The 13,913-nt window shown below is 39.5% G+C and overlaps 1 protein-coding gene across 8 annotated transcripts; it reads right to left on the bottom strand.

Moving 5' to 3' along the window:
- Positions 1-1,984: 1,984 nt before the first annotated feature.
- Positions 1,985-13,063, bottom strand: PRXL2C (peroxiredoxin like 2C). 8 transcript variants are annotated; one of them, XR_015555340.1, is made up of 7 exons: positions 12,838-13,063; positions 12,360-12,428; positions 11,402-11,455; positions 11,127-11,232; positions 7,421-7,499; positions 7,179-7,310; positions 1,985-3,210 (listed from the first exon to the last, which is right to left on the bottom strand). XR_015555340.1 is itself a non-coding variant. In XM_087444265.1 (7 exons), exons 1-7 carry the CDS (start codon positions 13,033-13,035, stop codon positions 3,207-3,209), a joined length of 552 nt encoding a protein of 183 aa, XP_087300391.1. In that variant the 5' UTR covers positions 13,036-13,063; the 3' UTR covers positions 1,985-3,206. The 8 variants fall into 8 exon arrangements, 6 of the variants coding, with proteins under 6 accessions (XP_087300391.1, XP_087300388.1, XP_087300390.1 ...); XM_087444265.1 differs by having other exon boundaries at positions 7,179-7,220; XM_087444264.1 differs by lacking the exon at positions 1,985-3,210 and adding an exon at positions 3,687-5,069 and having other exon boundaries at positions 7,179-7,220.
- Between the last annotated feature and the right edge of the window lie 850 nt (positions 13,064-13,913).

Genomic DNA, 13,913 nt, shown 5'->3' with positions numbered 1-13,913 from the left:
TTCACCATTTATAATTCCTTCGAATGTTTCACCAAATTTTGATGCTAGAAAATCATAGGCCATTTTATTCCTTTTATCTTTTTTTTCACTTCATTCCTGTCTGATGCAGAATTCACATTTACCCAATTAAAAATAGGAACTCCACCATAAGTTAAGAAACTGTAAAGCAAAGTTATAGAATTTCAAAATTAAATCTTTTATCCTATTTGAGCTTTCAATTATATAGTTTATCTGGTTTCCTTCTTTTTTAAGAGCCAAATTTCAGTGTCTTCCTACTTGTAAGGTTTGTTTTCGATCATGTGATTTGCTAAAAGCGTCAAAATTTAGTTTTTTGGCACACTATTCATTGAATAAATTCCTTAAAGATTTCCAACTTACTAAATGAAAGAAATCAAAACATACAGGACCCATTTACAAAACAAAGTTCACTCTCAGTGAGGACAACACAGGTTGGTTTACAGAGCAGTTCTTCAATGCTTCAAACATTTCCAATGTCTGCTTGATGATGGGCAACAAAAAAAAGTGCAGACTGCCATGTTTGCTTTTAAAAAAATTATTATTCAACATCAGTTTCTCACAGATATTTTGTTTGGTTACTCTGTGCGTACGTTTTTTAAAATTGGCAATTTTTGTCAAAACTACAATATCTCATCCTTTAGAATGGCTATTATTTAAAAAAAAAAGGCCAGGGGCTAGCCCCATGGCCTAGTGGTTAATTTTGGCGTGCTCTGCTTCAGCGGCCCAGGTTCAGTTCCTGGGTGCAGACCTACACCACTTGTCGGCCATGCTGTGGTGGTGACCCACAAAGCAGAGGAAGATTGGCACAGATGGTAGCTAAGGGCAAATCTTCCTCAGCAAAAAAATAAAAAATAAAAACAATAATAAATAAAAAGAGAAGCTTCTAATAAATAAAAAATAGAAAACAAGTGTTGGTGAGGATGTAGAGTAAGTGGAACCCTTGTGCACTGCTGGTGGGAATGTAACATGGTGCAGGTGCAGTGGAATACAGCATGGTGGGTCCTCAAAACATTAAACATAGAATGCAAATATGATCCAGCAATTCTTCTTCTGGGTATATACACAAAATTGAAAGCAGGGACTCAGGCAGGTATTTGTACACCAATGTCAACAGCAACATTATTCACAATAGCCAAAAGACAGAAATAATCCAAATGTCCACTGACGGATGAATGGATATATAAAATGTGGTATATACATACAATGCAATATATATATATATATATATTTTTTTTTTTTGTGAGGAAGATCAGCCCTGAGCTAACATCCATGCTAATCCTCTTTTTGCTGAGGAAGACCAGCTCTGAGCTAACATCTACTGCCAATCCTCTCCCCTTTTTTTTGTTCCCCCAAAGCCCCAGTAGATAGTTGTATGTCACAGCTGCACATCCTTCTAGTTGCTGTATGTGGGACGCGGCCTCAGCATGGCTGGAGAAGCGGTGCATCGGTGGGTGCTTGGGATCCGAACCCGGGCCGCCAGTAGTGGGGTGCGTGCACTTAACCACTAAGCCATGGGCCGGCCCATACAATGCGATATTATTCAACCTTAAAAAGGAATGAAATTCTGATACATGCTACAACATGGATGAAACTTGAGGACATTTTGCTAAGTGAAACAAGGCAGACATAAAACAATAAATACTGTATGACTCCACTTATATGAGGTACCTAGAATAGTCAGGTTTATAGAGACAGAAAGTAGAACGGTGGTTACTAGGGGCTGGGGGCAATGAGTGAATGAGAAGTTATTGTTTGATGAATACAGAGTTTCAATATGAGATGACAAAGTTCTGAAGAGGGATAGTAGTGATGCTTGCATTAACAATATGAATATACTAATGCCACTGAACTGCACACTTAAAAATGGTTAAAATGGTAAACTTTATGTTATGTATATTTTACCACGATAATGATTAAAATGGTAAATTTAATATCATGTATATTTTACCACAATAAAAATGGTTAAATTGTAAGTTTTATGTTAGGTATATCTTACCACAATAATAAAAAAATAAAATCAGTAAATTTTAACTATAATCTCTATTTTGATTGACAGCTTAGTTTGGACACAATTATGAATTATGTGTGCACCACAAATTCCAAGTATGCTTCTGCTCCATAGGTTTCTTAATATGAATATTTTTATCAAAATATATATTCGTCTAAATTTATACTCACATTGTCACCACATAAAAACAAATCAATTTTTCTTCGATGTTGAATTTTTAAACTGAATATAGAGTAGCATTCACCATAATATCAGATATTTCACCTTTGAGAGAATGAACTTCCAACGGTTTTGCTTTGATTTTGTAAACTGGATCAAAAAAAAAGAAAACTTTTTTCAGCTCATCTTTTAGGAATGAGTTTATATGACTTTCTATTTGAAGCATCTGACAGTACTGATAAAAAACTGGTATCCTGCAACTGTTTTCAGAGTTTTCTGCTAATAGAGCCAGTACATGAGTAGCTACCACTTCACTTTTTACATGTTCATAAGAGAACCTGGAATTCAAAATAAATGAAATTAATTTAAAAGAACTCTGTTCTAAATGAAAAATCATTCTTCACAGAATGACATGTAAATGTACCTTCTGCAACTGCACATTTTAAGTCATCTTCTGCAATACTCTTCTTAAAGTAACTATAACTTTAAAGTAGGTAATGTTGCTTCTTGACAAAATTTGTCTTCCAGTTTTCACATGGTCAGTGTTATCATTTGGGCCCCCATGGTAGATGGTAACATAAACGAACATTTTATGCATGTTACTAGTTTATCATCAATCTTCTTGAGAAACAAAAATATTTGATTTTTAAAAGTAAATATGCACGTTCATTTTCTTGAAGTTCTTGTTGCCCTAATGGTTCATTGCAGAAGCCTTACATTTCCTCCCTGGGCTCTGTAGTCTATGGACGGATTTGACTGTAGCCCATTCTGACACAGTTGCAGCCCTCAGAAGGCCCAGGAGGTCCCAGGCCTCAGGCACAGGTCTCAGGTCGTACTTCATGCAATGGTCTCAGTTTTAACTCTCTGCTGTGAAGGCCTTTGAGTTCACCACGGAACAGCCTTGTCCAATTCTTTGAACAGGCACAGCCTTCAGGGCAGCCTGTGGCTTCAATCATGGTCATCATGCTGGTTTCTGCTTCTGTTTTTGGCCCTGGTGGAGTTTCCTCACATTCTTGTAAGTTCACCTTAAAAAAAGATGTTTCTTCTCTGTAAAATGGAGATGATTACAGTAATATCCATTCTATAGAGCTAATGTATGTAAAGTGTTTGGAATAGCACCTGGCAAATAATTAGCATCAAAAAAAGGTTAGATGTTATTATTCTTTTATCAGTATTTCTATGTATTTATCACAAGGTTTTTGAAAATTTTGAGTCCAGTAGTTTACTGGATGTGGAACATGTTTATATATTTCATAACACCGATTATAAGTAACTTTTATAGTGTTTGTTTGGGTAGGCAAGTTACCACTCCACTATATTTTTGTAACTGTACCTCCCAAATAAAGAACATTTATACATCTTAAAAAATGTGGTGTACATTTAGAAATACATAAATTTTTGTGCAAGCTATGATTCAGAAGTTTTAAGTCTAAAATCAACAACAAAGGTATCTGGGTCACAAGTCTTTCCTTACTATACGAAATAGTACAAAATTGCTTAATTTTAAATTTTATGACAAACTTTTTATTAAAAACATGATTGTCCATGTATATATATGAAAATACATTCAAATATTTGGATACTTCAAATATATATATTTGTGTGTGACTTCATATGCTTTATATAAAAGTATTTTAAGTTCAAAGCAGTATTATACTTGCTAACAATTACCAATTATTTTGATTTTGCTGTGCATTTCATCAGAATTTCTGGAACACTTCCCAACTAAGCATATTAAGATTCTAGAAAAATAAACAATACTACTCCACTAAATAAAAGCAATTTGGGGGTGAGAAATAAAAGCTGTCTAGGAATATATAACCAAACCACAGTGTACGTTTAAGTTACAAAGTTTTCAGTTTAAACAATTCTTAAAATTTCCTTTCAAAAAGCATACTGACCATATTTTACATACATATCTTAAATATCTAAAACATATTTTTCTCCTTTTACCCCCCCCCCCAATCCTAGTGAAATGATAGTGGGTGAGCCGTACAAGGTGCTCTCAGACTGAACGGTTTGTTCTGTCACATTTCCTCAGAGGAGAGCAATTAGGTAGAAACATGTAGTGTATATAACTGCACCTTTGTGGAGCTGGTTATGTGGGAATGTATTCTTCACATAATTTTTAAAGACCTTTTCCTGGCCAAAAATGAATCATGCTCATTATAGAATATTTTGGAAATAGAGAAAAGTATGGAAAAGAAAACAAAAATACCTGTAATCCTACCACGTAGAGACACCTACTGGCAATATTCTGGTGTGTTTATTTCCTGTCTTTTTTTTTTAAGCACACAAAAATATAAACATATACATAAAAAATGTGATTATATTGTTTACAGAATTTGATATCCTGCTTTTTTCCGTGAATAAAATGGTCTTGACTTGTTTACCCTTCCCCTTGTATGTTTCATAAAAATTTATGATTTTAATGGCTAACAAAAACTTTCACTGAATGGATATACCATAATGTAAAATAAAGAATGGTATTTATAATTTTATAGCTTTTAAAGTTTTACTATGTATAAATAAAATTTTATTTTGTCTAAAACTTTAAAAGCTATAAAATTATAAATATATATCACATCTTTGATAACTGATGCCTCTCAGCATGCAATTCAACTGGTACATGGTCTCTTTATTCGTTCATAACTCCTCAAAGGCTGGGAAGAGCCAACAAGTTAGATGCTGCACAGGGATACTACACGCTGACATTTCTGGGCATATCGCAAGGGTCCACGGGAAAGCCTGTACTGTCACACGTGGATAACTGAAGGTCTGCCTGTAAAGTCCACAGGCTGAACTCCTACAAGCTGTAAAACAGAGTTGATGGGTTTGTGGTCCAACCTATTCCTATCACGGTGTATAAAATGGATGCTGTTACCTAGAAGAGAATAAGAATAAAAGGCAGAGGTTGGCACACAGTATTATTCATTAGATTTATTGCTTACTAGAATCAAGAAAGCTTTTCAACTTTTAATTAGTCCAAAGGGAAAAATTAATTTCCTGGACTACATTATATTCTCTATATAATGCCATAATAATTTTTAATTAAGGTAATAAAGCATGACAAGGATTATGGTTAAATAACAGTGATATTTAATGTTTTATGAGATCCAAGAGGAAAGATTCTTAAATTATAACCTTCTTAGGTTTTATTAAATGTAATTAAATAAAATGTCCTGTCAAATAGACAGGCAGAATATGGAAACTAACATAGATATCAAGCTGGAAAATTCTGTTTCTTAAATGTAATGATGGAAGAAATCACTCACTTAAAAAGATTCACTCCCAAATACTGATTTAATAGGCTATCTGCATTATAACCATAGAGCAAAAGAGGCTGGAAAATAGGGCATTACCACAATCAATTACAATACACTTAGATGTCCACCATCCCTTTATCTGCTCAAATAAAAAAAGTCATAATTTATAGTCTAGGTTCTGTTTTCTTTGATTCTTGGACTCAAGACTCGAATTTTAATTTAAAACATTAGATTAAGTAAATATTATGAGGCAGGTTTTTGGCACTGTACGTATCTACTGTCTACAGTAATCACTAGATTCAATATCATAAATTGGCTTATTATCAAATAAGACAAAATGAATTACAGGGTTAACAGGGATAGAGATTTGTATAAATAAGTACATGCAGCTAGCTCTTTCCTTAGAGGAGCCACATTTTTTCCAGTGGTTACCATCAAAATATTCTCTTGATTAAGTATGTTTCTAACTTGGCACACAATGGCACACTCTCCGTGGGATGAGAGACTCAGAGGACAACCCCTCCAAGTCTGGAGCGTCATTCAGAAATACGGCTCCATGTCATTCTGGGCCAATTTATAGGACTTACCCTCATAACACAGGGCTTCCTTTTTGGCTGGTCTAACTGGTACAAATTCGTGAGAGAAGGAAAGGGAGATTAAAGAAAATGATGGATTTTAGCTAGCTACAGTGTTTCAGCTGCAGAAAGCCAAAAAGTCATAATACTTAGTCAAAATTCTCTTTCTAAAGATTTCCTTTTAGATATCTGGAATTTATTAAAAAGTAAATGTTAATTTTGTAACTCTTAGAGCTCCGCTCACTAATGTGGCCTTTTTTTTTTTTTTTTTTTAAAGATTTTATTTATTTTATTTTTCCCCCCAAAGCCCCAGTGGATAGTTGTGTGTCATAGCTGCACATCCTTCTAGTTGCTGTATGTGGGACTCGGCCTCAGGATAAACGGAGAAGTGGTGCCTCGATGCGCACCCGGGATCCGAACCCGGGCCGCCAGCATCGCAGCGTGCGCACTTAACCACCAAGCCACAGGGCCGGAATGTGGCCAATTTTAAAGAGGAAAAAGAACCAAGAGAAATCAGTTTACAACCCAGTGATTCAGGCTTTTGGGCACTGTCACACAGGGGTGTTTGTCTCTGACTGCGATGTTTGACTGTGGTGGAAAGCTAACAGTCAAGCTTTCAGCAGAGAGGAGCCAAAGGAATTTCAGGTGCTCCAAAGTGATCAGTAAAGCTACTACAAGTATGTGGCTTATAGTAATTGTTATTGAATGAGTTGTCCCTGGAGCTGACTTGCTTTGGACATTGAGCAAGTCTCCTAGTTTTGTTAGATATAAATAACTAGATTATTCTTCTATTGACAAAAAAAAATGTGGTGGATGATTTTTTCCTATTTGGAAATGTTCACCTCCACTGAACTTTTTAGAGTGTTATAGCCATATACAATTCACCAAACCACCACTGACTTTCCTAATCCCAAATACCTGACATCACTCAGGCATGGAATGATGGGCACCTTACATCCAATACACAGACATCAAAATGCACAGAAGACTTTGAAAACAAAAGATGCCCCTATGAAAGCACAGCCTCCTGGCTGTTACAATGTCAAGCTGCCCATTTTTGCATGGTGTCCATTTTATGGAGAAGGTGGGCGGCCTCTAGACTTCTAAAGGGCACAGAAAGTGTGCTGCTGCATCTGGGCTTTGACTGCTTACCTGGACCTAAAACGAGGGTTCCGCCCTGCTGAGCTGGGTCTCCTTGAAAATCAAAAAGAGGGCCAGTCACTGCCCGCCACAGGCTCCAAATGCTTCCTGAGAGTATATTTGATTTTATATGGGGGCTCTTTCCTGAAATATTGGGAATTGTCTTTAGATGTTATCATTTTACATTTGATTAGATATTAGAAGATAATGTTAGTACTTCCATAAAACATCCTCTTTCTTGTGTGTCATCTTACTTTTGACTTGTGTTGTTTTCTTCCTTCAAAGAAGGTTGTCTCAGTCTTTCACCATTGATGTTTTGGACCAGATAATTCTCTGTAGGGTGCAATGTGGGGTGTTTAGCAGCATCCCTGCCCTCTGCACCCGCTAGATGTCAAAGCACCATTCACCAAGTTGTGACAATCAAAAATGTCTCCAGACAATACAAACCGTCCCCTGGGGTGGCGTAGGTGGCAAAACTGTCCCTGGTTAAGAACTACTACCTTAAAGGAAGAAGTGATGATGAACCCAGGTCATTTTCTGCCACAGAAAAATGTTAGCTACGGACTTCTCCAATTGGTAGTGCTTTCCTTTTAATTCCCCATTTACACTCAGTGTAGTCTCTCACCTACTGATAGGAAGCTACACTCCTTTTCAAGAGACAGTGTGGCACAGACTATCATATAGCGCTCAAAACCCATTTCTTCTTTCTGGGCCTGCAGCTAAACTACATCTCCCAGTGTTCCTGGCAGTTTGGTATGGCCATGTGACTATGTTCTTACCATCAAGTAAAATGGTGTGTGCTACTTCCAAGCCAGCTCCTAAAAACCTCCCAGGAGCAATTCTCCATGTTCCTTCTACATTCTTGGAAGTCTTGGGTTGAAAATGGCAGAGTCACAAGATGGAAGGGGCCTGGGTCCTTCCATATTGTGACCCTGAACTCCTACTTAAACAAGAGGCACCCACACAGATATATGCATCCTGAAATGTAAAAGAAAAAGGACTAACCTTCTACACCACATTGTGCTATGGAGACTTTGGGGTCTAGCTGTAACAAGAGCCACCACAGCTGCCTCTCCGTCTCTCCTTGGCTGTCAGTTTTTCTATTTCCTCTCTCATAGTGACTGATGCTTCACTTTCACTCCCCTTCAGTAAAGAAACTCAGTCACTTTACCCTTCCTGTAACTTGTCTTTCTCCTCTCCCTGCCTTTTATGTCTTGCTTTTATTTTGATGATTATGCTTAGACCTGCCTGACTTCTTAATATTTCCAAATACCTATTATTTCCCTTCATCTCTCCAACTCTTCTATTTCTTTCATGATTACATTATGACGGACATTCTTCTTACCAAGAAACAAACACAGGCTCATTAGCTTAGAGATATGGGTAAAAGACTAAATTTTAATGTTTTCTATGATACTATACCTAAAATAAATGTCCAGAAATCCAAACTATCTCATGTCCAAAGGAGTCATTGAATATTTCTGAAATCTTAGAAATTCAATTGAAGGAAATTCCACCACCTAGAATTTAACAATCTTTGCTGTGAAGTATAATCTAATTTTGCCAGTTTGAATTTAGTTCTTATGTGTAAAACTCCTGTTTTTCAGTCTTCTACAAACCCATTAATCCCTCACATTTAATGGCTTTTCTTTTTGTCTTTATAAAATGTCCATTAATTTTAAATTATAAATGTATATTTTTAGTCTCTTAATTTTCAAGTAGGACTATTCTGAGACTGATTCTGAGATTTATACTTTTTTAGGGTGGAACTTTTAAAAGATTATTTTATGAGAAAATATTATTTTCTGTTTTGAAATACAGTACTTTAACTCAGGTCAAAGGAGTTTAAAAGATTTGAATATACCCTCTCTTATAGTTACTAGCATGTATCTTGTTTAGAATTCATGTTTTCTTTGTAATTCCATATCTTTATGGTAACAATGAATGGTGAGGTGTCACTAAAGTGAAGATCACAGTTCACAGCTGAAGCGCTGGGTGACGAACAGACCTCACACACGCTGCGACTGTCACCACACAGGAAAACCTCTACCACAAAGGGACGTCCACAATCTGTGCTGCTGCAATTTCCCATACTAAAGAGAAAAAAAAGAGCAAACTCTGTGTTTATTATGCTAGCTCATCATTAGTTTTAACAGAGGTTAGGTTGCTTTCTTTAAAACCATCAGTAAAGAGATCATGTCAACTCTACCTCATCAACGGCTCCTCTATCCATCCCCTCCTCTCCATCTCCACTGCAGCCCCGTCATTTCTTTCTCGCCTATCACGAATATCACTGCCTCCAGTTTGGCAGGTTCCAATTACTCCTCCATGCTGGATACGGGACTGCATCACTCCTCCATTTAAATACTGGCATGATTCCCCCACTGCCTCCAGAACAAATCCAGACTCCTTGGCATGTCACCCCAGACTCACCACAAATTGGCCACAACCTGTCCTCTGACTCACACCAATTCCCCAACTGGCTCCTAGACTTCGGCCTGATGCAGGGACTCGCACTTCTCCAAGAGACACATTTTTTCATGCCTGTGTGCTTTTGCATGTGCTACTTTCTGTCAGCAGCACCCTTCCTCTGCCTCACTTCACCCGCTAACTCCTTGAAGAGTGAGCTTAGATGACACCTCCTCTGAAAAGCCTTCTCAGATTCCTCTCTCCCCTCGTATTTCTGGCACAAGTAATCCCAGTGCATGCTCTCCTTTATTACAAACCATTAACATGTGCTGTAATTAGCTGTTTGCTTCTGTCTCCCAGAGTAGATTATGAGTTTTGGGATGGCAGGGGCTGTGTCTTTTATCACTGTCCTCTTGGGAGCATCCAATACAGTGGATGTCACGGACCAGAGCTCAATAGTATCTGGTGAGAATGAATGATTTGAGTTCAAGTTGAGTTCTCTTATTTGGCATTTCAGAAGCCAAGTTCTTTCTACCTAAAACGCACATAAACAGTTTACCTGAGCTTATGAAGCTCAACTACAAAGAATTGTGCTAGGGGCTGGGAACATGGACCATATAAAGATGAATAAAATATCAAACTCTTCAACTAACTATAATACCCAGCCACCTTAAGTGCAATAATGGAGCATATAATAAAGTACAAGGTGCTGTTATTAAAGTACAATGAGGCAAGCAACTACTTCTGCTTGAAGAGCTCTTAAGATGGGCCGGCCCCATGGCATAGCAGTTAAGTGCACGAGCTCTGCTGCTGGCGGCCCGGGTTCGGATCCCGGGCGCGCGCCAATGCACCGCTTGCCAGGCCATGCTGTGGCAGCGTCCCATATAAAGTGGAGGAAGATGGGCATGGATGTTAGCCCAGGGCCAGTCTTCCTCAGCAAACAGAGGAGGTTTGGCATGCATGTTAGCTCAGGGCTGATCTTCCTCACAAAAAAAAAAAAAAGAGCTATTAAGAGCCCCTTTGAGTTGGGCTTCAAATGAAAAGATTTCATCAATTAAAGAAGAGAGTATCCAAAGCCATGGTGTTGAGGTATGAAAATACAATAACTTAAGCAATATTATTTTTCTTTTAATTACAAAAGTAAAATGTACTCATTGTAAAAAAATACAAAAGCCACTTATTCTCACTCCCATGCCTTAGGGTAAACACTACAATGTCTTTTAAAACCTTCTTCATTACACACACTCACACACACACAGATACTATAAATCTTTATGTTTATGAAAATGGTTTTTATTTTCAGAAAAATGGAATCATACTGAAAACTCTGTTCTGCAACTTGCTTTTTCATTCATTTAGTACTTCACAAACAGCTTTCCATGTCATTACACCCAGGAAATGAATCTTTAAGATTCTGGTGTATCTGGACCACTTACTAGAATCATAAAAAGCAGCATGGTTAGTGAAGTTACCATTTATCCCCCTATGCATATATACCAAATGTGGAAAGACACCGTCAGCGTTTGCTACTTACAACATGTCTTGCCTTACCTGAGGACGCAATTTCTTCACCTCTTTTCATTCCCAATCTTTTATAAATTTCTCTCTCAGGGTCAACATAGATTTCATGAGAATACCCAGTCAGTTTGCAGAAAGGCTGCAAAAAGAGAATAGCTGGGACTTTTATAAAAACAAACAAGAAAAAAATTAATGATAATCTGATTTAATTTTAGCAAATTTAACCTACACTTAGTGGTTCAAATAATATAACTTGTCTGTCTGAAACAGATTTAATCTGTTAGTTTCCCAATTTGCTATATATTTACCTCAATATGATGGTAGGATGACTGTCCAATCACTATAAGGGTGACATTTGCCTCCTTTAGGATAAAAAAAGGATGCGTACATATTATTAGAAATTATATGCTTTATACAACTTCCTCTAATCCAACTCTTTTGTTCAATCCTAATGCCACCTATAAGCTTCTAAAAGAATGGAATAAACAGCAAAATTGTATGAGTCAAAGCAAAGAAATGTACACTAAAATGTTCAATTAATTCAGATGATTCTTTTGCTAAATAAGAATTTCAAAATAATATAGTCAATAATTCTCTACACTCCCCCAGAGGAATATACAAAAAAGAATAAAAACTATTAAAGTAGGGTTATTTAATCAGACAATTTTATTTGTTCACATCCCAACTGATAAGGTCTGCTAAAAACAGATCTCAGTTTTACAAAGGCTGGTCAGTCTTTCTCTCAAACGCTCACCTGGGGACAAACCTGTATGTGCCTGAAGAGAAACACACATATGTGGCTGTCATATGGATGTGGAACATGCATCCTATTAACAAATACACATTTTCACCTTTAATATATATGAGTATTTTCCTATCATGAACAACTATTTGGAGTGTTTTTATTACATAAATAAAGAGAAGAAAATATCAATAATTTCCATCATTTGTGTTTTTGGTCATTATCATTTAACATTTACAATTAGGCAGGTTACCAAATAACATCAAAATTATTATTATGGTTAACACGTTTATAAGCAGGCAGTAATGAATAAATAATAAATCAGGACAGAACGAGATCTCTGTCTCTCCCTTTTCGGAGGTGTTGGAGAGACGTGCGGGAAGGTGATCATCTGGGTCTGTGAGCTTCCGCGCAGGAAGGCGGCGCACTCGGCACCTGACCCCACCGCACTTCTTTAAGTGACAGGCGACTCACGAGGTCGCCCTGAAGCAGGGCGCTCTCCCGCTCACTCTCAGGAAACTTACTTGTAAGAAACTCCTGGGGATTTTGGCCAGATCTTCTACATATTCCTTGCAGATGTAACACAGGAAATGCTGAAATCCAAACACCAAAAAGGACAAGTGAGCAGCCGACACCCTCAGGGTCCAGAAAGGACCAAGTACTTCGATATGCGTGACGCTAATGAACACAATACGCCAGGCGGGCAGAGAAAGGTGTCAAGGGCGCCCGAAGTACGTTAAAATTGGGCCGCACCCAGTCCCTGCGAGGCCTCCTCGCTCGCTGAGAAAACAGACCGGCTGGGCGGGCTGTTTTTCCATTCCCGGGAAAGGAAGCGAGAGGAGCGGCTCGCGCTCCAGAAGCCTCTAGCGGACGACAATGGGAAGGGCCGGCCCCGGACCCTCCCAGGAACCCGCCGTCCCCACCGCCGAAGCTGCGGAAGCCACTTCCATCGCAGTCTGCGCGCCAGGTCCCTGCTCCGGGCCACCCGCTGCCCGCGCTCACCCGCACGAAGACCACCACGGCCCGGCGCTCCCGGAACAGCGCGCCGAACAGCACCCGCCTCCCGGAGGCGTCCAGCACCGGCAGCTCGGCCACGGCGGCGGGCAGGGGCTGCCCGCACTCGGGGCCGCTCGGGACCGGGGCCGGGGCGGCGCGGCCGCTGACCTGCCGCGTGACGGGGGCCACGGCCGGGGCGGCCATCGCGCGCTGCAGCCGCGGGCCGGGCTTCGCGGGGCGGCAGGGCGGCGCGCAGGGGCGGGCGAGCAGCGCCGCGGCCGGGCGGGGCGGCGCGCGCGGGGCGGAGCTGCGTGTGGTTGCGACCCGCCGGGGCGCGCGGGCGGGGGCGGGCCGACCCGGGGCGCGCGCGGGGGCGGCTGCGCTGGTGGTGATGCTGCGGGCGGGTGCCGACCCGCTCGCGCGTTTTCTGACTCGGTCCCTCCGGGTAGCAGGAGAGAGCGGGGTCCGAGGCGAGCCAAGCCTCTTTTCAGGAAGAAAGCAGCCCCGCCTTCCATAGCCGCCTGGGCCGAAGTTAGTTCTTATCTATTCAAGAGAACCTGTTATTGAGCAGTGTAAAAACAGTTTTCGACCCAGGGCAGTCACATGTATGATCCAATAGGTTTATTGTATTTCCTTCTATTTCGTTTTTGACCCACCTCTTCGTCCGTTCTGGTGCTTTTTCTTTTTAGGTATCATTAATATACAGTGTAATGTACAGATCTCAAGTGTAGAGTTAAATTTTATTTTTAAAGTTAATTTTTAATTTAAAAATTTCCAGCATTGTATCGTGGACATTTTTAAACGTCCAAAAAGTTGAAAGAATTTTACAGTGAGCACTGCTATATCCACTACCAGGATTCTACTCTCCTCTGTCACGTATCTATGCATCTGTCCACTCTTTATATATTGCCCCTCTTTGTCTCTCATTACCTGTTTTATCTTGAAGTCTACTATGTCTAAGTATGGCAACACCTGCTTTCTTTTCTTTGCCATTAGCTTGGAATATTGTCTCCCACCCCTTCATTGTAAGCCTGTATTTTGTCTTTAGAGATGAGATGTGTTTCCTGGAGGCAGCATAATGT

The sequence above is a fragment of the Ceratotherium simum genome, chromosome 20 (assembly GCF_057802395.1).
Source record: "Ceratotherium simum simum isolate JZ-2026a chromosome 20, ASM5780239v1, whole genome shotgun sequence".
In the NCBI taxonomy this organism is placed as follows: domain Eukaryota; kingdom Metazoa; phylum Chordata; class Mammalia; order Perissodactyla; family Rhinocerotidae; genus Ceratotherium; species Ceratotherium simum.
The sequence above is the reverse complement of the archived record's forward strand: the minus strand, read 5'-3'. Positions and strand labels throughout refer to the sequence as shown.